This window comes from Neolamprologus brichardi, chromosome 12 (assembly GCF_056152115.1).
Source record: "Neolamprologus brichardi isolate AB-2024 chromosome 12, ASM5615211v1, whole genome shotgun sequence".
Classification (NCBI taxonomy): domain Eukaryota; kingdom Metazoa; phylum Chordata; class Actinopteri; order Cichliformes; family Cichlidae; genus Neolamprologus; species Neolamprologus brichardi.
Genome location: NC_142115.1, coordinates 34,708,441 through 34,732,132, shown reverse-complemented (window position 1 = coordinate 34,732,132; position 23,692 = coordinate 34,708,441). Strand labels below are relative to the sequence as shown.

Below are 23,692 nucleotides of genomic sequence, written 5' to 3'. Positions count from 1 at the left end.
AGGGCGGGGGATTGCAGGGGTATTGTTGTTGGGCTTCAACTGTATTTTATGTGTGTCTAAAAGCAAGTGAATGAGGCAGGAGGAGCTTTTCTTCCTATGCTGTGCTCTTGTGAAGGCTGGGATGACAGTAGGCGAGAGGGGGAGATGCTGCCAGACGAAAAGACCCCACACATCCATTTTGTCCTTATCAGGCACGACTCTGCTCCTCTTCCATCTGTTACCTGAGATTGCCTTTTTGTAATGATGCTCTTTTTCTTGTCGATGCGTTTATGTCTAAAAAGAGGCACAAAAGCAGAGAGTCGTGGTGTAATTTGTGTTGTGACAAAGGTGGAAGACGGACTCAGATCCTCTGAGCACTTAGTCATGCTTTCATTCAAAGTGTGAGTTCAATAGAAGAAGCTTTTTTCTGTTCCAACAGGTATGTTAAATAAAGAACTAATTATAAAAACACAGCTCCAAACAGCCACAAGAAGGCAAGTTTGGTAAGATACAGTCGCCATAGCAACTCAAACTTGTCAAGTGCATGGCTGCAAGGAGTGCTGGGAAATAAAAACAGGTTTTTGCTTATTGCAGCATCATCTAGTGTTAAAATGAAATTTCAAGAAGGTCGAGTGTCGAGTCGGATCACGTACTTCCATTCTTCAGCCTGCTATTTTGAGAGTGCTCGCATCATCAAGTATGGCTACATGAAGCGTACCACCCAGATGGTGACTTTCAGTCAGAAAGTTGAGGGCATAATGTACCAACCAATTTACGGCAGAGAGGAGGATATGTTGTCAGTGCTAATAATGATGATGGTGCCAGTCGTCGATATGTTGCTGAAAGGGGCAGATTTTTTTCCGGGTACTGAATGTGTGACTCGTTATGAGCCATTTGGTCCCTGTGCAGTTGTAGTGAAAGCTTCGTTTGCACGGCCGGTGCTCAGTCAGAGCCTTTTACACTGGGTGGGTGTTGGACTGTGCCATGGCCCCCTTTGTCAGTGATTCTGCTCATAACTTTTATGGACAGAATTTCTAGGTGCAGCCAAGAGATCATCTGTACTTGTTGTGGGATGGCTGTAGCTCAGGAGGTAGAGCAGGTCATCAGCTACTTGGAAGGCATGTAGTTCAATCACTGGCTGTTCCAATTTGCATCCCCTTGGGCAAGATACTAACTCCAAGTTGCTCCCTCTGATGCATCTATTGAGATATCAGTGCGTGTGAGACATGTTAGACAGAAAGCACTTAAGCATACAAAAGTGCTTGTGTTAATGGGTGAATAAGGGATGATGTATAAAGTGCTTTGAGTGCTCGGGTAGAGTAGAAAACTGTTATATAAAGAACCAGTCCATTTACCATTTGAGATGTTTTGGGCATGTCCCACCTGATGGAGGACCCGTGCAGACCCAGGACACATTACAGAGACTATATCTCTCTTTCTTTTATTGCTCTCCAAAAGAAATAAAAGACAAAGATGAGAAATAGGAAGATGAAATAAATAACAATAAATACATTGTTGGAAGGAAGGAGAAGAAGAGAGTCAAAGAGAGTAAAAACATGAACAAAAAGAGACAAAACAAAAGGAAAGTAGGGGCAAGAAATAGAAAAGAACAATGAAAATGGTGAAAGACCTTAAGTGAAGGGGGATTCACTGAAGAAAAGTACCTGTAAAGAGGAGTACACAGTGATAAGGAGAGTAAATGACGAACAAACATCTGTAGACTAGATAAAATATTTACATCTGACGGAAGGAGGACTTTTGCTGAAGCGTGCGCACAATGTGTTTTTGTTTACACTCTGCGCTGTCCTTGCCTTTGAAACCACTCCTATATATTTAAGAGCACAGCCCCGCGGATGATTTTTGTCTTTGCGTCTCTCCAGTGCGACCGTGTCTCTGCGGGCTGACAAGGACTCACAGCTAAAACTGTCAGAGCTCCTGAATAAGTCGAGGGTGACCTTCACAAACTACGTCAGACTAGAACAATGGTGCTCCATTAGAGCTGTACATCAACAGTGTGTTAGCGAGGACAGGCGTGCACTGACAGCGAAAGTCAGAGGAGGGAAATGGACATTTTATCTGAGTTTCTGATGTCCAGATGGATCCACTGCAGCACCACAGATACAGCTTTAAAGCACAGAAGTCAGAAAGGGCCTGCAGGAAAATGAACTGCAGTGATTCTTAACGGCGACTTGAAATAGAGTCGATTCAGAGTGAAAGGAGGCACACAGTCATCGCTCCGTGAAGCCTTAAATTTCAATCTGTTATGTCTACAGATTCAGATTATATTTTAACATAAGACCCTAAATCTGCAAATATCTTTCCTTCTTTCACTCCCTGCTTCATTTTTTTCTTTTCCCTTTTATAGCAGTTCTTTATTTCGACACAGCCTGTTTTCCTTTTTTCTGTCTGTTCCTGTCTTCTTTCCTTTTATTTAAAGTCTGCTCCATCATTCATGTTTTATTCCTTTCATTTCCTGTTCTGCTTTTGTTCTTTGCGTATGTCTTCTGTTTCCTCATTCTTCCTTCCACCAATCTTTACCCATTTATTTGTTCTTCACTAAAGTAGAATTTTCATTGCCATTTATATTTTCTCATATTTTTAAATGATTAAATATGAATGAAAAGCCTTGGTTTGTGTTTGCTCAGTCGTATATGTACATTAGAGTATTTCAGATAAAGCTGGGCTTCGCAAGGTTCCAGCAGATTAAGTAGCTTTAAGAGTCTCAGAATGCATTAATCTATGAAAACAAAAAGTCTGGTGTCAAGGTGTAAGATTTTAAGATTTGTTTTCTAAAATTCCAGTGTACGTCATTCAATAATTGGTAACATCTCTTTTTCAATTTAAAAACGCATTACCTTTCACATTATCGCTGAATAGTTGGTACAACTAGGGATGCTTTGAGCTGATGTGCTGTGCAAATGCAAAGTGCATTGGTGTCAAAGCATTTTACATGAGACAAGTGTTGCAAGGGATAAAAGCATGCTTTACAAAGTTGCTGGCGTTGCCAACATTTGCATACAGTTTGTAGAAGATGGCTTACATTAGTGAGTTTCCATTAGCTCCATACACTTCAGACTCTTTTGTTTTAATGTTTGACAACCAAACCATAAAAATCAAAGTACATGGCTATTTCAAAATTCCCTGGTAGTATAAAACAGCTTTTTCTTCTCTTAGGTTGTATGAACCTCGAGACTCTCATTAGGAAAGTTATCGGTGTGTGTCGTTAACACTGATTCATCTCGGGATGACAGTAATGTGATCGAGTTTGGCTCTGATCCAAGCACCAGCTGCTCTTCTGTCCAAAGAATCAGCAACATCAGGCCCGGCACAGTCGAAGATGACACTCTTTCGTTTCACCTTGTTTTTATTGCTCAGCTGGAGGACAAAAGGATGTTTACGGATGAGCTCCATCAAAAAAAAGAGAAAAAAACCCTGACTGTTGTAGTGCACAGAGCATGAATGTGGTCTTTGTGCTGTGGGAGTCTTCCCAGCGCTTCCAAAGAGACCAGACAGCTTCCAAAAACATGCCTTTGTCCGGCCTCATTTGTTCCCCAGTTGGCTTCAGAGTGACTCTGCAGACCCTGCAAGAGGTTTACAGTGTCTGGTCTGCTTGTGGAAATCAACCAGAATCATCGTTACAGTGAGATACAGCCTCTGTATCAAACCCCAACACCATTACACACCTTCCCTATTTCTGCCTGCATACACACACATGCACAGCAGCATAATGGAATTCAACGGTGGCTGATCCCAAGGCTTCGGCTTTGTAAGGAGGCTTTGAACTTGAACTGATCGACAGCAGGAATTCACTTTGTTTACACCCACAGCACAACGTCGACTTTGGAGTCCATTCACCCCCACCCACCCTCATCCATCCCGGGAGGGACGGCGAGAGGAAGCAAGCAGAGGAAGGGATTTGTGCAAACTCGGTCCCGTCTAAGCGGATATCAATGACCCGGCTTTCATTTTGGTTCATCGCGTAATGCTTCTGCTGAAGGTTATGACTGTAGGTTTTGACACAGAATTCATTTAGTCAGAGCAAGCAGGAGGTCTAATTGGGAGCTAAAATCTGAAATCATGTCATTACCTTGCACAGTTGCTACATAATTACTGGCCAAGCTGCAGTCTTGTTCTTTGTTAATTAGGTTTTGTGCTCAGGGTGTTTGTTGCTTTAATGTAAAATCCTTCATATACATAATGGAAAGGTGCTGCTATATAACATGACTATTTGAAATGTTTATGTTTATCATTTTTAACAGTGGTAGTAGTAGCCATAAATTAAGTTATATTTTTGTGCGTTATTTGGCCGTGGTATAAATACCCATGAAAATCTCCAAACAGCTCTAGTTTGTGGTCCTATTAATTTGTTTGCCAATTATTTTCTCAGTCAAAATGTTTCAAGCTTGTTTTTACAGTATTATTAAATTAAATCCACAGTCAAATGGGTGAGATGTAATGACCAGTGCACAGGGAAAAAACAAATACAAACTAGGGGGTCAAAAACTCTGATGAACTAAAATGTATTGGCACTTTTGTCAACAAATTAAAAACAAAAACTAATTTGGAGAGACGAATCAGAGCAAAATATGTTGTGCAGAAAGGCGGGACGATCAGATGTTAGACTGTCAAAGGTGCTGCAGCGGCAGACCTTACATTTCTTTTAACAGACCCAAATGCAGACACTCGAGACAGGGGCAGGATTTAAACAAAAAGCGAATGGTTTGTTAAGCGGGAAAAAATAACACACACACAAGTAAGATAATGCAAAACTTAACTAGGGCTACACTGGGAAAAACTATATACTAAATTCAAGGGACAAAGAACATTGAAAGAATATGATAAAAACCTAAACACAGGATTACCAGAATATGGAAACCAGGGAGCATGTAAGCTAGGGAACTTGACTTGAATACAACAGACAGCCTGACAACGAATGACATAGGTCGTGTCCAAATTCATGGGCTGCATCCTCCTGAGGACCCGGCCTTCGCGGTCTACGTGGGCCGGGTCCTCAGAAGGTCGGGTAGGCCGGAAGTAAACGGCTGAAATTGGACGGTCTAGCCTTCAGATTAGCGTCACCGCTGTCTCGGTGGAGTTTAATAAACTCAGCCGTCTGCTCCTTGCTATCTAAAATATAACAGGACACTGGTGTAAATTGTCGACCGTCTCACACTTCTGTTTAATCAGTTTTCTATATGACGTTTAGTCAGCTGTGTGAAAACCAAGGAGGAACCCACCCGGGGGATTAATAAAGTTTTATTTTATCTAATCTAATCTAATAACTTTAATCTCAGCCAAACCGATTGACTCACGAACAAACAAAACACTGAAAAAAGCCCAACAATAACATTTTTACGTTGTCTAAGTGACTTATATATTACGTTTAACCCGAGCAGCGAAAGTCCGCGGTGATCTGAAAATGATGTGCCGGGAGTTGTGCCATTCTCGGCCGCATCAGTGACCCTCGAGCTCCCGGCTAGCTATCGAGCTGGTGGGTAGCAGATGCTCCGAAAACGTCGAAGCACTTTTGCAAATATGCGATATCTTGATAAACCGAGCAGATATTTGATGTTTACACAGCTACTTTATAGCCTGAAAATATGTTAAAAGTTTATTTTGTGACCCAGAAAGATTAGTATGAGTCATTTTAAAACTTAGTAGCGGCCGCCATTGTTGGAAACTGGAGTTTGGCTGGGCCGCGCTATGAATTCTGGGATATGGTGGGCCACGAAGGACACACCCGACCCATCCTTCAAATTCGGGGAAAAGGAGGACGCATTTGTCGGCTGCATTCGGAGGAGTCTACGAATTCGGACAGCCTTCGGCGCGTCGCTGTGACGTAATCGGTCTACAAATGCGGCCTCAGAAGGATGCAGCCCATGAATTTGGACACGACCATAGAGTGGAGACGAGGGGAGTGGCAACACCTGGGGAACACAGCTGAACCAAATGAACACAGGGGAAGGAATACTGAACACACCTGAACATGGACCCGAGGCTGTCAAAACAAAACAGGAAACACGGGTTTAAGGGTTCAGACTGCTTCAGCATTCAGTTTTAGAAATGTTTCTGCTCTTCATCATAGTCTAGATGATATTACTGAGAGTCGGTATCCCCAACATGGTCATCTCAGCACAACTGTGGCAGTGACAAATCTTTCAATCTTTCTTTCAGTCTTTTTATTTTACACCTGTACTTCTCACACACAGCAGGTCGCTGTAATGAGCCGGGCTGTTGTCCAGCAACTGTCAGCCGCACACCTTGGTTTGTTTTTGTATTACATGGCGCTGTGAAAGAGCTGTTCGGCCTTCACAGGCTCAAGCCTCTCACATACTAAATATCATCTTTGAACCCTCACCTTGTGCCTAGTGGGCTTACACTTGACTATAATTACTTCCCAAACACGATCGTAAATCCGTGGTTCCCCACCCTCCCTCTCCCTGCGGTCGACAGTTCAGCTTCTGGTGAAGCTTTGCCCTTCGCTGATGGGGATGATACGAAGGCTGCTGCGACAGGTTGCTGCTTTGCAGGAATGCCCTGAGTTTGTCCTGAGCATTGCCAGATGGAGGAGATTTTTAACCTTTGTTTCACAGATTTGCAGAGCACAGGAGCCCTGCTTTACTTTGACACTTGTAGTCAGTTACAGTCATGCCTGGCAGCTAGAGGCCAAATGCCACCTGGAACAGTGGGAGGTTTTTTCTCCAGGGACGGCCGTGAGTGCAAAAATGTGCAGGGTAAAAAAAGATGAAAATGCCTGAGGCTGTTTTGGCAGAATAGCTCTTGTAGTTGTCATCCGGTTTTTGTTGGAGGGGTCAAACTGTAAGGGCCCATGCACCGGGGCGGTATTCCCCACAGGTCCAATTTCTATTTGAAGCGTATTTGTTCATGTGTAAACAAGCAGAAAAAGTGAACGCACAACTAAATAGAAAGCTACTTTCTGCTGCGCCTAGGGCAGCTCTGCTTGTTTGATTTTGCAGATTTTACCAAAGGGATCTGTGTCCTCTCCTGGGACTGAACTGGGCAGCTTGTGCTTGTTAGGAAAGTGCAAACTAAACCCAAGTAAATTATATGAGTTTTTAGTGGTTCCATAGTGTGGTGGTTTACACATTTACCTAACAAGTCAAAGAACCCTAGCTCAGTCCTAAGGAAACACAGGGGTTGTCAGGAAAAGCATATGGCATAAAAATCTGTCACATCAGTTACGTGGAGACACTCAATTAAATTTTATTTATACAGTCGCCTCAAGGCGCTTTACTCCCTCGTGAATATGGGAGTCGCTCAAACTGGCCTCACTATTCTCCCTGCAAATCTTTTAACGCTCTCAGGCTCAAATTAAACTTTTTGTTGCTAATGCACAACCAAGTCCTGCAGTGGTACTCCTGAGTAACAAAAACTCATAAAATATGTATGTGGGGTAATCAGGTTGTTAGTTTGTAACTGTTGCAAATCGGCAACGCCTGCCTTGAGAAGGTTAATGTAAAGTTATGTTGTGAGAAACTGACTTTTACACCCTGCTGCCTCTCCAGTGAGCCTCTCCTCCCACGGATGGAGTCCAACTCCATTGCTCCGGACTGCAGCTGAGTCCTTATTTCTGCAGCCTTGTGAAGAACAGAACAGGGATTGCTGTGGCCTCACTGGAGAGGCAACTTCATGACACTGAGGTTCAACTTTAACATAAAATACTGTGGAAAACATAAGTTGATTAAAAAAAGGGTCAGAATGTTTGCCACATATACTTACCAAGGCTACATCTACTGGTGGACGTTGATGTGTTCACATCACCTGATTGCTGGAGCTCTGTCTAGGCTTAGATTTGAGTTTTGTGTAAACCACAATCTAAATGTTAAAATGTACAAAATATGAGACTTTGGGAAAATCGTATATTCCAAAACTTACCCCACATTTGCAAATTGCACATATAGAACTGCTCTTCTGGTTGGAAACAAGGTTCTGGTCAGTTTCTTCCTTGTACGAATCAGCCTCATATTTATTTATCATATCTTGATCAACCTGAGATTAAAACTCCTCGACTGTCTGTCACATTTGTACTGCCGGCTCTGCGGTCTTGCTGTCCTCCCAGCGGACCCTGAGAAACGTGGCGCAGTCACCTGTCAGGTAGCCCTTGGCGTGCAGATGATTTGTGCCGACACGCTCGGTTGCTTCCTCCCACCTGTCCTGCTCTTTGGTCCCACAGAGAGGTCATCATTTCAGCCACCCCTCCTGCTGGTAGAGAAAATGTGGTGAAAGCACTGCAACAAACAGCAAATGAATATCCAGCACTGTAGCCTCTCTTTCTGCCAGCAGGAAATGATGTGTGTGGCTGACTTTCAGATTCATGACTGCCTCTGGCATGATTTTTTTCTGAATTTGCATCATGCATCCGAGTACTGCAGTACAGAAGATAAAACTAAATATTTGATTTAAAAATCTGGATTATGTGTTGATATTGGCCTTAAAGACCAAAAGAAAATATGTAATTTCACTAATGACTGATGCAACAGATGATTTATTTGTTTTTTATTTTTTTTACAGACGCTCAGTATATCTGAGAGAATGGCTGATATTTTGTTGCCTGATTTACGAAATAAGCTGAGCATTTAAAATTCCATTCAGGTATTAAAATGCTCACAGGGAAGATTATATTTTCTTGTCTCCAGTTTTTGGGATTCGCAGTTTTGGAATTTCAGGATGAAGTGAAATGAAACTAAAGACAGAGAGCAGGATAAAAGAGAATCAAAGCCTTCATTTAAATAGCTTCTTACTCCAATCCAGTGTATCCTTTTCTGGCTTTGTACTTAAGCCCTCAGTTGTCAGCTCGCTGTTTGTACTAAATGCCTCGTGACACACGGATCACCTGAAATTTCTGCCACTGTTCATTTGGCTTTGGCTTTTTAAAAGCTCTGACTCGACTTATGTCATGTTCTGAGGGAAGATTATTTGTGAGGACTTTTGCTGAAGACTTGTTGAGTCCTCATAAGGAACCTGGAGTTCAGAGATTAGGCTCGATACACAATGCGGTGTAAATAATGTGCATTTACATAAATGATTATGTAAATGCAAATCTGTATTTGACGTGTTGTCATCCCAAAATGTGAATCTGAATAGAAACTGCTGCCACCAAGAGACAAGATAAACGTGAAAATTGTCTCTAAACTAAAATGTACTTGTTATTTTAGTCGGTGTTAATTATAGAGTCGTTACTCAGCCTGTGCGAATGTCACGTCCCTCCATAAAGTAACACCTGCCTGTGTGCTGTTTGTGCACTGAGTTCAGAGGAGGTCAGGTCCCCTCTTCCTCCATCTACCCTTCCTCCTCCTCCTCCCTTCCTCCTTCTGTTTTATGTCATGCACAGATGAACCTGAGGGGAAGGTTGAGGTCAGGAGTTCCTTTCAGGCCTGGCTGAAGTATTGAGCTTTTCGGCATCAATAAATCATTACCTCGTCAGATTTGGGATGTTAGTGTAATTACAGTAAACCGATCAGGCATAACTAAACAGACGTCTGGCCTCAAGAGGCCAACATTCTGCATCTGATGTTATTAAACCTCAGGTTCAGCTCAGATTATCATTTAAAGCAGGAAGAGCGCTACTTGTGAATCAGCAAATGGAGCTGTGTTTGCAGTTTTTATTCGATGTCAGATCATATAAGAGTAAAGGACCCATTCAAAGGACCAATAAAAACTTAAGATGTTTTTCCGCTTCAGGAAAGGCGAAGAGGTGATGTCAGCAAAGAGGTTAATGGAAGTCTGCTAATGATTTCCTACAGAAGTTGTGTATTTATAAGTGTTGCTTTCTTTCCTAAGATTGTCTCAGTATGAGCAGAACTTTGAAGGTTAAATACATTTAAAACATTGAAGCAGGCTTGCCTTGATCCTTGTTAAAGCACCATACAAGGTGAACGTTACACAACTCCACTTATAATTAAGTGTAATTTTTTCTTTTTGTTCACCGCCGCATAGGGCTGCACGATTTTGCATAAAATGAGAATCACGATTTTTTTTGCTTAGAATTGAGATCATGATTCTCTCACGATTTTCTTTTCCAGTATAAATATTTATTGCGCTTATTAACTGCACATCAACTTCGTAACAGTTGAGACTGAACATAAAAACAACAAATGTCTCACATTTTGTCGTTGCCGCAAAATGTTGTACTGCTTGAAATTCCGTCTCCATCGTTGCTCGACACTGCGTGTATAGAGCAGGTAGTGCAACAATAGAAAAATAGTTGCGGGACAGCACTGTGTAGCGTTTGTCTAGGGTGTTGATCATTTTCCTAAATCCCTCGTTTTGCACAGTGTTGATGGAGCCATATCTTTGGTCAGGTGATAAGTGATAGCCTCCGTAATTTCTTTGTGCCTGCGGGAGTTCGACGGGTATAGGGAAGCGCTGTATAAGGTTCCTGTTATTGATGTTTGGGTGGTTGACCGGGACGGATTTTCTCCTGTCACTTTCTCGTCATCCCTGACGTGCTCTCCGTTGTTTTTTCCTGCCAATTTTAGCAGCCAGCTTCTGTATCACGTGGTATAAGGCTCCGCCCTCGTCATTTGTTGAGCAGGAAGAGTGAGCGCTTGTTTTCATGCAGATTATGTCCCGGATCAAAATGCGGTACAATCGTCTTTTTTTTTTTTTTTTTTTTTTTTTAAATCGTTGTCATTTGGAAATGAGATCGCACATAAGTATGAATTGAGATCGCGATTTTCTAACGATTAATCGTGCAGCCCTACCGCCGCACTACTTTCAGCACATCTGTGACTCCGTCGCAGACTTTATATTTGCAGAGGCATCAAACGTCAGCTTCTGTCTCAAACCGAACCGACTTTTATATCGTGGACCACCGCTGATAAAGAGAGAGACAGAACCCAAACAGAACCCAGAAGAAGGATTTATTTGGCTACACCAGCTCAGCTCACCATGCGTCACCAGTGCACAGTAGAAACAGGACTTTAATGGAGCACACTAGAAACTCCTCTCAAGTCCACAACTGGAAAAGATGATTGAACAAATTTATATCAGATATTTTGTCGCACAGCGATATAGGTCTGTAGGTTTGTTGCAATATGAAAACAAACACATCTGCAAAAAAATGCAACCGGTGCATGAAACTGAAGCAAACATGCATCTGCAGTCTGTGGACTCAGAAAACAGGAGGTGTGGAGGACACAAGCAATGATTTGTTGTCAGTTTTGAGATCTGTCTGTCTCAGCTGTCACACAGCTGTCAGTGCTTCATGTCTGAGCAAACTGTCTTCCTGTCAATCTGTAAACCCGTCGGGTGTCAGTGTCTGCAGAAACAGTCCAAAGGTCAAAGAAAACAGAATTAAAATTTCACTTCTTGCTCGAAGCATGAAAACAGCTCGGGATTAAACTTTGTTGTACTCTGAATCCACCTGCTGTGGATATTTACACATTATATCGACCCTAAGTATACAGTACGCTGGTTCGATCCCTTTAGGGTTGCATCAGGAAGGGCGTTCGGCATAAACACTGCCAGATGAAATATGTGGATCTACCTGCTGTGGCTGCTCCCTGTGAGTAAGTTGAAAGGAGGTTCTTTGTTTTCTTTTATAAGTATATTGTGGTCATGATTATATTTGCAAGTCGATTACATCACGACTTTAAAAACGCCCCGGCCGCCTCCTTAAACTGTAACTGTGATGGCGATGTGGAAAAGTAAATTCCTATAAAGAACATAAGAAAAGGCACTGATATCATCCTCCTTCGTCCCTGAACTTCACCACATCCTGCCATATAAAAACATCCCCTCGACTCTTTGATTTCTTTTTTCATCTTTTCAAATTCAAGGCCGTTCTGCTCATCTAAAGGCCCAATTTATTCCTCAGCTGAAGTTGAAAGAGACTTTACACCCTCAGAGCTCTTTTTCCCAATGCGAATGCTTTTCCCCCCCTTTTTTATGAGGAGGAGGTTTTCGTGAAAGAAAAGACAAATCTCAGCTCGTCAGCTTGGTTATGGCGACACCCGCCTGGGGTCGAGAGCTGGGATTTTCTCCGTGAGCCGGATCTCTGTCTCCTACGCATACATGCTTGCAGAGCTGTGAGGTTTTAAGAAGTGATGTACAGCACGGAGACGCTTGTTCGGGAGAGTGTTGAGTTGATGAATCTGGTTTTGTCAGACAAGTTTAAGGAATGTTTTTTTTTTTGTTTTTTTTTTTGGAAAGGGAGAGAGCACAAAACAAATTGCCATGTACTCCAGGACCCAAGAAAAATGAGTGGTCATCAGAAGGTGACATGTGGCAGGAGGGTGAGTGATTTATCCAAAACTCGGGAGCTGGAATCCAAAGATAAATTTCCTTTTGAGGCACTGGGCTGGGACAGAAGAAAGAGTCAGAGAGCCATGACTAGAATCTGTTCAGATCTCAGCAGATGAATCGATTAGCGTTGCATAAGAAACATGTTGTTTTTTCAGGTTTGGGTGCATCCAAAGGGATTTAAAAAAAAACAAAACGCGGCATTGTTGCTAATGTCTGATTGTGCAGTGTGAACCACTGACAGCTCCTCTGTCACAAGACTGTCATGCGCCTGTGATCCGTCAAGAGAAGCTTTTAGTTTTTCTCTCTTAAACTCAGAAACTAGTCAACATGGACCCAGGGCAGAGGAAGTCCGAACTGTGCAAGCTAACCCTTTTCAAAAAGCTCAAAAATCTGCTTGTGTAGATTAAAAAGAAGAATATCGTGCCTGCAGTTTCTGATTATTGCCGGGATCTTAAAACCTTTCCCGTTTATGAAAGAACTTCAGAAACATACGTTTCTTTTCAAAGTATCCAACTGTTGAAATTAGGTAAATTTATTCGTGTATAAAGTTTTGGGCTACTTTTATCTTTGGTAACAAGATTGTTTGACCTTCTCGTTGCTTTTCTCCTTCTCCTATTAGCCATTGTTTTTGTGTAGGTTTATTCTTTTACTCTAATTTATTGAACTCCGTGTGGGAGTTTTCCAAGATTTTGCAATAAACAAGCTCCCTGGATACAAAACAGTTTGAGATGAGTTCAGGGTATTCGTGTTGTGCTAGGGGTGGAGATGACGTCTCACATTGATTTTCTCTGAGTCTGGAGGAGAGTTTTCGTGGCCTCAGTTGTAGGCTGCAAAGACCAGCATCGCTCTGACTCTTCTAACTCTGCCTGGCAATTGTTTACATATTTGACATAACTTCTGCTGTTGTGCCTCCAGGCACCTGCTGCGCAGCTCAAAATGCCTCGCCGGGGCCAGCGTATCCAATAGCTGCTCTGTCAGTCTGCATCTGCTTGATAACACAAGAAATTACAGCTTTCTGTCCGTCTGCCTTCCTGAGTGAGATTTCTGTGCTTTGACAGGCAGTGGACAGACTGCAGAGCTGTTTACTGTGTTTTCATGGCAAAAGAAGCTTGTCTCACCTTGTCCTGAACATCCTCTGAACCCTCGTCAGTGCGCTGACAAATGTGGAGCTGACTTTAGCATGCTTTAACCAAGTTAATGAATTTATATGTATTACACTATTAAAATGACCATGTATGCATGCAGAATATACTGTAGAGTAGGGATGCACCGATACCGGTATCGGGTATCGGCCTCGATACCACATTTTCTAAAGTACTCGTACTCGTTAAAAGTCCCCCGATACCGGGGACCGATACCACGGTCTGAGACCTGTCTATGTTTGAGCAGCATGTAAGGGGTTAATCACAGGCGCCGAGTGCCCGCCCCCAGGCACCGAGTGCCCGCCCCCAGGCCCCGGCTGCAGCTCAGAGATGAGAGAAGGGCAGGCGAGACAAGTCAGCCGTGTGGAACTATTTCAAAGTGAACGAAGACGCGAAAACAAAGGCGGACTGCAAATTGTGCTCAGCGAAATTGTCCAGAGGCTCAAAAGGTAGCGCATTTAACACAAGTAATTTAATCAAGCACCAAAATCCCAACACGACAACGAGTACAAAGAGTTTACCCACGCTTATTTACCCATGCTTATTAGCACAGAGGAGCATAGCTGATGCTATAGCAGTGGGACGGAAAATAGTTGGGCATTTTAAACATTCCGCCTTAGCCTACTCCCGCCTCGAGGACATTCAGGGACAGCTCAACCAGCCAATAAAGAGACTGCAGCAGGACGTACAGACGCGCTGGAACAGCACGTATTACATGCTCCAGTCCCTCATTGAGCAAAAGCGAGTGCTGGGCGTGTATGTGTCCGAACTCCCTGACTATCTCACCGCTCACCAATGGGCTCTTATGGAGACTGTTGCCATTCTCGCCCCCTTTGAGGAACTAACTAAAAAAGTGAGCAGCTACGCGGCACTAGCCTCTGATGTCATCCCAGCTGTGACTGTGCTAGTGAGACTTCTAAACAGAGAAACAGACGAACAAATTTAAAATTAAATTTTGTTTTTTTTATAATTATTTATTCTGTAATATGTTGCATACAACATGCTTTTCATTTTAAATAAATGTTCTTAATTCCAAACCAGTCCCTTGTTTTTTGTTTTTGTTTTTGTTAAATTATAGGACTAAAGCTGTTACCTGTAAATTTAAATCATGTTTTTATTAAGTACTCTGTATCGGTATCGGCAAGTACTGAAATGCAAGTACTCGTACTCGTACTCGTTTCCAAAAAAGTGGTATCGGTGCATCCCTACTGTAGAGGATTTTGTTTCAATGTTAAATCCTACATACTACTGAAAAATCTAGAAAATAAGGTTAAAAAAAATAAAACTACAGTACTATTTATTTTGCCCCCCTTAAAAAAGTAAAAACTGAGCGTTTAGAGCCACATATTCGTGCTCCCAAGTAACATTCGGAGATAAAATATCAGAATTTCAGGAGCTGGGCCACGCCTCCAAGCATGACCCTTCCGGTTCTTATCTATGTATCACCCCCCATTTCTACAAGCTGTTTGTTCTTGCTCTCGTTTTCGTGCCCCACCCTCCCTTCCCTTTTTCAATTCGTTCTCTTTTACACTTCTCCTTAGTCTTTGGGGGATCTGCCAGGCCCGGGAGCTGCCACCAGTCCCCTTCAAGGTCTTTCCCAAACTGCAGCTCAATTCTTGTTTAAGCCATTCGCCTTTATCGAGTAAAAAATACTGCCAAACCTAAAATGAGGACGTGGGCCCAGCTAGTGAATGGTATTTTATTGAAACAGAGCAGCACTGAACTGAACTTTATGGATCAATAAAGGGAGGAGGATGATCCTGATGCAAGATGCATACAACAATCTTGTTTGTAAGGTATCTTGAGCTGCACTGAATGTCACATGGTTGCTGATACGTCTCCAGGCCTGTGTAAGTGGGACCTACTGTGGGGAATAGACTCCACCTACTAATTGCCAAGCCCCCAAAATGAGAAACTTCAGTTTACAAAACAGACAAAAAGACAAACCAATTTACTCCTTTTTGAATTGATTTTTAATTCTTAATTCATTTGTGTAGGTCAGCCTATCATATTTGATTTGGAGAGCAGTGTGGGTTTTAAGCAGCTCCCTGTAATCGTCATTAATGCCACTGTGTTTCTTGGCTAGATCGATGTATTCCTTCTGTAGGTTGTATAAAGCCTTTGTGCTCTAATCCAGAGCAATTTTGTGCTCATTGTCACAAATTTTTTGTTCCTGAACCCTGGAGCTGTCTTGACCTTTCTGCACGGTCACAGACAATTCTTGCTTTTCTAGGGTTTCTATGTACTTGGCCAAAATGTTCTCGAACTTGGAACGCTGCTTCTTGCACGTCTTGAGCTCCTTTTCAAGAGCACCAACTCTCTGCGGTAATTGAGAGGTTTGTTTCTTCTTTTCTTTTAGAGTGATTTCAAGTTCTTTCTGCACAGTATCTCTCTCAGACTGCCGTCCTTTGAGCTCATCTACCATCTGCAGGAGCTTGTCTCGGTGCTGCTCAGAGAGAGCTTCAAGTTTAAACTTTGCTCCACTGTACTGATTTTCCATAGCCTCTAATTTAGCTGTGAGATTTGCGTTCTCCATCTTTAGTGTCTCCATGTCATAGAGAAGATGCTCTGCAGATTTAGAAGTTCTTCTCTGCCCAGGTGGAGCTAACGTCTTCTCTGACAGCTCTTTCACTTTCATTTGTAACTTTTTATATTCTTTAGAAAACCGAGATTTCTCTTCCTTAACAGCTTCCTCAAGTTCTCTTCGAGCTCCTTTCTCTTCATCGAGATCGTTTTGCAACTGCCTCTCATTTTGGAGAAACTTAACTTCGTCTTGCAGGATCTGGTTTTCAGAAGACAGGTCCTGATTTTCGGAGGTCAGTCGATTCAGCTTTTGTGTTTTACCGTGCTCCTGGGAGACAATCGAGTCGTAGCTCCTCTGGAGTGCAGAGTTCTTCTCTTGTTCTTTCTGGACGTCTGATGCCCACTTGTTAACGTTTTCCTGCAGCCTTAAAATCATGGTGTCCTTGGCCTCGATATCATCCTGGAGCTTTTGGACTTTGAGGAGCAGCGACTGTATTTCATCGTCTTTTTCCAGGTTTTGTTTCTGCTGCTCAGTGAGACGATCCTCTAGTGCCTTAATATCAGCGGCCTCTGCATTTTTATTTTCATGTTTAAGTGAGGACATCATCAGATCTTTGTGGAGTTTCTTGATCAGCTTCTTGTCCTCATCAGTGTTAGCCATCACTTGAATAATTCTCGTTTTAAGGTCCACTTTTATCTTCATGCGCTTCAGTTCTTCACGTTTTTTTTTCACAGCTTTTTCAAGACGATCATTTTCCCCTTGCAGCTTTTTAAAGGCTTCATCCTGTTGATATTTAGCTTCTTTTTCTATTTCTAACTCCTTTTGGAGAGCAAGCTTGTCTTCTTCCAGTTGTTTGAGACAAGTGCTGGTCTTAGACTTTTTAGGACCATCGTGCTGTGGAAAGCGAAAACAATTATCGTGTTGTCGAATATGTCAAATAATTTGTAGAGAATAGAAATATGTAGCTTTGTTCATAGTTAAATATTTATATTTTTCTAGGATGTTTGTTTAGTTTAAATTAAATTTGTCAAAGCAAACATTCTCATCAGGGTGTTTTAATTTTCTTAAGACAAGAGAATTGTCTTTAAATATAAAGCAAAACAACTATATTTTCTTAGCATGTTTCTTCAGTTGGTCATTAACACACACGCACACGTTGGGTATTCATATCTTGTGGGGACATCTTATTGACATAATGCTTTCCCTACCCCCTAACCCTAACCATGAAACATTAATGCCTAACCCTTACCTCGAACCTAACCGTAACCTAAATGTAATCTTGTCACTAAAATCACATTTTGAGTCTCAAAAATGCCTTGAAACATGTGATAACCAGGATTTTGGTCCCCACAGGCAGTGTTGCCAACTCCTCAGTAAGGAAAATCGCTATTGGCTGTCCGAAAAGTCGCTAGAAGTCGCCAAATGACATCATTGCCTAATTTGCATAATTGGTCATGCTAATGTAATTGTAACCTACGTCGTTGGAGAGAGAAATAACATCGTGGAAGAGACATAAAGTGAGTAAAAAACGTCCTAAATGCAGTTATAATTTATTTAGAACTACGAATTAAATTTCTTTTAGCAATTATTGTTTTTTAATGTCACAATTCCAACCCTGCTCCCTTTATCTGGGCCTGGACCGGCAAAAGTGACCCGAAACTGGCACTGTGGTGGAGTTACTTTGTGTGTGAGAGTGTGTGTTTATAAGTAGTTTTAAACCTTGTGATCCACAAAAAAGCATAACAGTAAAAGAAGAACTGACTGCTTACAGTCAGTGCGGGAGCAGCAGCTTCGCCCGTGCACGATTCATTTGCCGTTTGGACGCACAGGTGTGAACGTCTCATGCCTTGATAGCAGCTGGGGGAGGACTATCCTCCGCTTGTGAGCGCTTTGGCACGGGCGAGGTGCCCAAGGCAGCACTGCTGCTTGTTGAGCTTAAGAGCGATACGCGTTTTCACGTCAAAAAGTCGTCATAAATAAGTCTCCAATAATACCGGAAAAAGTCGCCAGATTTGTCGCTAGTCGCTTTTTAGAAAAAAAGTCGCTAAAGAGGTCTGAAAACTCGCTAAATATAGCGACAAAGTCGCTAAGATGGCAACACTGCCCACAGGTGCTGTTTGTTCCCACAAGTGGGATTGTGAAGTTTTGGTCCCCACAAAGACATGTGCGCACATGCAGACACACACACAAACAAACCTCTTCACAATCATATTCATATCCCATTTCAGACTTGTCCACTGAAACAGGGTCTTCCTGAAAACCAGCAGCTCCCTCAGATTCCTCTTTGAATTCCTCTTCGAAGTCTTCGTGAGCAGACGAGTCTCCGGCCTCTTTCCTGGGGGCGTCCCAAAAATCATCAGATTTCTCAGACTCTTTGCTTTTTTCTGCTTTGTTTTCAAATCCTGACTTCTCTTTTTCAAATTTGTAGAGATGATCCGATTTCTCCTCTTCCAAATCATTCTCACAGTTCTCTTCAATGTCATCTATAATTTCTTCCTCAATTTCATCATCATCTTCGTCAAAAGATTTGCCCGGACCACTCCACTGAAAATTCGTTGTGGAGGAAAAAAGTACGTCTATGCTTTCGTTGCTCATTTTCTTAAATGAAAACAGCTCCTTTGTAATAATTTCCTCTGAATGTCACTGGGTTAAAAACTTACGGTAACTCATGGTAATGCAGTCCGTGTGTGCCTGTATTTACTATCACATGCAGAATAGAGTTGCAGCAGAACATCAGACTCCAAGAAGAGATGCTTCTATTTCGAATAATAATAAAACGTTGTCATCACTGCCCAGTGTTGCCATTCTACTCTGCATTCAAACACGTTTACATTCTAAAGAGTTGCTCTTTAGAGTCTTGGTTCACCTTTAAAAAAAAAACAAAAACCTGTGTCCTCTTAATCCTTGGCTTAATTTAATTAAACTTTCCTGAACTACCTTTATCCTATATATCACAATGCAATTTTATTTTCTACCAGTAAATTCATATTTCTAGCACACACAAGCCATCTTCCACTGTTTAACAAGACCAACTGGACCAGGTTAAAACAACATGCTGCTTTTATTCTTTTAAACACGCTGACAGCTTCCTGCAGCTCTGAAGAACTATTTACATCAGTTTACCTTGTAATCTCTAAATAGAAAGGTCCTATAAATAAGGAATCACCATAGATCAAGTGTGTATAATAAAATAATATACATATAGAAAAAAAAGGTTAAAAATGCAGCTACGGTTTTTGATGACGTCACTGCTAAAGCTGCCTTGAAAGCCTTGTTTCCCTCAGTGATGGTCATATATCCAACAGTGCAGTGTCCCTACCATCTTCACTATGGCACTCTAGGCATGTGTGTCATTTATACTAATACAGACCTGAAACATTTAAATGTGGCAAATATGCAAAAAAACAAAAGAAATCAGGAAGAGGGGAATATTTTAATAATAAAGCAGGGTACACCTTCAAGGTGTGGGGACTTTGGCTGACATTATTGTGCATATATACATTGTTTAATTCAAAATAAAGTATTGGAACATACTTTTTTATAACATTGCACCGCCAAATTGGGAGCACATACTGGGTATATGATGTTGACTGTCTGAACTTTGCATGCTTTGCATTTGTTGATGGCAAAATTCCCCTCAGAATCTACTGAACAGCCTGAATTCAGAAGGTTATATGATGTTATAACAACACGGAGAGTAACGTCTGGGTGCAGTGCTTCAATCACCACATACTCCAGTATCTATCAGTACTGTGGCACAAAACAATCTGTGTATTTTTATGTGTATTCACGCTTTTGGTTGCAGTGACATTGCCCACTTCTGATTTTGCTTTACAGATGCTGTCTTCACAGTGTGCTTGGGTTATGACATCACTGCTTTTGACTTTTAGGTCCATTTCCAAAAGAAACAGCAATAACAGATCATTTTGTATATTTCCTTGTGTATATATATAAAGTACACAGTGAATGCTGATTGGATACATATGTTTTTAAAATTCTGTTGATTTAGTTAGAAAATGTTTGGTTTTGTTTGTTTTAGGCCAACCAAACTTAACAGCAGCAGTGACGCTCAACTGATCCTCATACGGCTTTAATGTAGTTTTTACATTAGTGGTTGTCTACCTCAGATTGCTCAATCAGTAACATTTTACTGTAGAGATATCTGAACATTTTTAGATCAAAAACATAAGACATCCCTTTGCTTCGTTTTCAAACAGCAGTTTTGAAATGAAACCCTCAGAGTGACACGAGGCTGTTATCTGTCGTGCAGAATCGATAGAAACTGAATGAAAGTGTGAAAGCTTATATTCTCTTTCATCGAGCAAAAGGTAAAAAACCTGTCAAATGATTAAATCTCTTTATAACTGTAAAGCAGTTTGTTATAAGGGCTTTCATTTTAATCTACTTACACTAACAAAAGTCAAACTGCAATGTAATCAAAACCTCTTAATGTAATTTTACTTTAATCATTATGCAGAATGGTGGCGGTACAATGCAAGTATTACTATCAGATAAATGTAGTATAGTAGCAAGTGGAACATTTCTAATTAGGGCTGTAATAGATTACCAACAGTAAGAATGACAACACGTCATTTCTGATTATGCAGATTTAAAAAGACAAATGTGGTTTGGGAAGTCTCGCTTTGAATCCTTAATTTTTGCAGTTTGGAGGCTTCACAGAAATGCTCAAGGAGCTGTTCAGAAATTAAATGAAATTTAAATTCTTGGCAGTTTTACAAGCCTTTTTTTGCCTTTCTAATATGGGAGTCTTTGGGGATTGGCTTCATCAGCTTGTCTTCATTTCTTTGCCTTGAAAGTTGTGGCGTGGTCTGTGCTGTCTGCTGTTCCTCAAGTTTAGCCTTGTTCTTTGACAAGCCTCAAAATGAGGACTCATCTGTTTAGTGCGCCTGAAAATAAGAAAAAATTTAATATTTTGATATTCGTTGCAGAGTATTTATAAGAGGCTAATACAATATATTACTGTTTCTCCTGCCCTATATCTAATTCATAGTTTTAGACCAATACCTGGTCTTTCATGCCTGCCTACCTACCTACCTTCCTTTCTTTCAGAGCCACTGTAGCTGCAGTCTTGACTGACACGGTGATATAAGCCACGATCCAGAATTGATAGGAAAAGATGAAAGCGTTGCAGAAGTTGGCTTTGCACAAGCTAAATCCCCAGGTGACTGTGTTCAAAACAAACTCTGCAGCTGCAGCGAAAAATGAGTCCACATCTGTTACTCATCTGTTTTGCTTCCTTTGTTTTTAGAAATTCATGATCGCTACATACGCTTCTGTTGCTTCAGTTTAATAAGCTTTTTCCTCACTATGTATGCTTTGATGCTGTTGTGTCTTCTCATATCTTTTGTTCTTTTTTTCTTTTATTCTGCATAAGAAGAAAGTAAAGAAATGAGGGAAAAGTAAGCATGATTAATACAGTGCTATCTACCTACTATAACTCTAACTGTGGCACAGAGTAAGTGCATTGGTAGCTGCTGTTGTCATCACTGTGGGTGGGACAGGATGCAACGCCGGGAAGTTTATTTCCCACTTTAGATGCTTTTTATTCTTTTTCAACTTTTTTTTCCTCCGTTTTTCAAGCTGTTTTTAATCTATAGTAAGTGAAGGCTATTAAGAAACGTATCCATGGCACAGTAGCACACCGGCTAGCACTGTCACCGCATAGCAAGTAGGCTATGAGTTTAAACCTGCTGGCTAACTGGAGCACTGCTGTGTCAAGTTTGCATGATATTATTCCCATGCCTCCATGGTTTTCTCCAGGTACTCTGGCTTTCTCCCACAGTACAAAGACATGCATGTTATATTAGATGTTGAATATAGCATGCAGGCCATCACAGGCCCTGTGATGGACTGTTGGCTGGAACAGTGACCCACAGTCCTGATTGCTAAGCAGTTAATAGCTGAAATTAACAGTTGTGGCTTTTCTTGGGCTCAGTGAGGGAATCGATTGAGACCTGATGCACCACCGAGCTTCTGAAACACTGGAAGACCCCTTGAGTATTCCTAATAAAATCACCAGCGGAGAAGAAGTTGCTTTGAACTGCTCCCTTATTTCCAAATGGCTCACCACAATGGATCCACATGTTTACATTAGACAGCTTTCCTAGGGCGACCCTTCCAGTAGGAGTAGGAGAACATTAGGTTGTGACCAGGGATCTTACACCAGGGATACATAAAGTAGATATGTAAACCTCTGCATCATCTGTGTAGACCCATGCTAAATATGACAAACCTAAGATAGCACGTTGACTGACCTTAGCATGACTTGATAAAACACATTATGTCTTGATAAGTAAACTTAAAAGGAGATGCCGCGTGAATGGCTACACAGCCTTATCAAGTTTTCTCAACTTTTCTTGTTTTTGATCACTTGAAACACACGTTATGGAGTAAAATGCTTATAATATCAACATGCTTAGCTCCTTTCCACCTCGGCTCTGCAGCGCTCCTTATGCAAAATATTCTGCCATCCTCCTCTCTCCTCCCTTCGTGGCTTCTTTCCCCGTAGCACAAAAACATTGAGCCAAGATGGATAAATACAGTACGGCACTTTGGCGGTTTCCTTTATGAGGACACAAATAGTTGACTTGCAGTATCATGTTTGCCACTCCAATGTAGGCCACGCCGCGAGCAGTAATCCTTCTGATTTATACCGGCTGCCTGCCTGCCGCCGCCGCCTGCTAATCGGCGTCAGGAATGTTTTACTCCACCGACTGCGATTATTTATCCAGTTTTTGTGTGTACATGTGGATTTCAGCACTTACAAAGCATGTTCTGCACACACTCATCTGTCTGCCCCCAATAATTCAATAACTGTTCCACCCTCATATTCAGTTACGAAGTGAAAGTCAAAATAGCTGAGGTGTTTTCCTCTTGGCGCCTGGCTGCAGCTGTTTGTTCACTGGTGCCTGGAAAGTCTTTGCCACCAAAATAATCTGGGTTGGAGGCAGAGGGACAGTATGTGGAGTCATCACAGAGCTTTACTAAATATGGACAGAGCTGTCATGGTTTCACACGAGCACCTGCTGAGGCCCGGCTGTGTAGCACGGTGTGTAGACACGAAGAGTGAAGCTGCACAAGAGCAGGTTAAATAAAGTCCATCAGCATGTGGAAGCCACAGCCTGACTGGATGTATGTAAAAAAGACAACAATGAAACTACCAGCCTTGTATTTTAAAGTTTCAAGTCCACGCAGGTTATAAAGACACACACCAAAGAGCAGGAGAGCTTTAATAAACTGCAGCAACTTCCCAAAATCTTGAAGCCTACTGGAGGACGCAATGTTCCACTTGAGTCTCTCACCTCTTCTCCGGTGTCTTCCTCCTCCACTGCCTCTAATACCCTCTAATTTGTTCCTGTCTTCAGGTAAAAATAACTCAGCTCTGCATCTCCTTAGCCAGCACTTTCCTGCTGTACATGTTTTTCTGAGGAGTCGCAGGAGTATTGTGTTTCCACTGCTGTCAGGAAACAATAGTGGGGACTCTGACTCGCAGCCTCCTCCTTATGGATTGAATGTAAAGCGAGTGGTACAGAAATTTCTTAGTATACTATTACATTTGTTTGCTGTCACTTTCAAATGGATAGTCATTTAAAAATAAACTTCGCTTGGTGCCAGTAGTACCTTTAGTTACATGTGTAGAAAGTGTCTTTTTTAAAACAGCCTGAGTATGAAAAACAAAACTAATGACAAAGGGATTTAAATTTTCAGTCTTTCTAATGACCTGGAGGGTGTGACTCCTCTGGTTTAAACTAGAAGATTG

General features: G+C 41.7%; 2 protein-coding genes across 5 annotated transcripts in view; one reads left to right on the top strand and one right to left on the bottom strand.

Moving 5' to 3' along the window:
- The window catches only part of fras1 (Fraser extracellular matrix complex subunit 1), a 337,242-nt gene that overhangs the window by 52,347 nt on the left and 261,203 nt on the right, over positions 1 to 23,692 (top strand). Inside the window, exon 1 of one of the 4 annotated variants that reach the window (XM_087849464.1) lies at positions 12,048 to 12,236. The exons of the other annotated variants lie outside the window; for them this stretch is intronic. Within the exon in view, the coding sequence (XP_087705590.1) occupies positions 12,048 to 12,236 (189 nt within the window). Of the gene's footprint in view, positions 1 to 12,047; positions 12,237 to 23,692 lie in introns of those variants that run through there. 4 annotated transcript variants of the gene reach the window in all.
- Positions 15,345 to 18,672, bottom strand: LOC102779286 (uncharacterized). The gene is made up of 2 exons (XM_006797707.3): positions 18,109 to 18,672; positions 15,345 to 16,806 (listed from the first exon to the last, which is right to left on the bottom strand). Exons 1-2 carry the CDS (start codon positions 18,505 to 18,507, stop codon positions 15,517 to 15,519), a joined length of 1,689 nt encoding a protein of 562 aa, XP_006797770.2. The 5' UTR covers positions 18,508 to 18,672; the 3' UTR covers positions 15,345 to 15,516.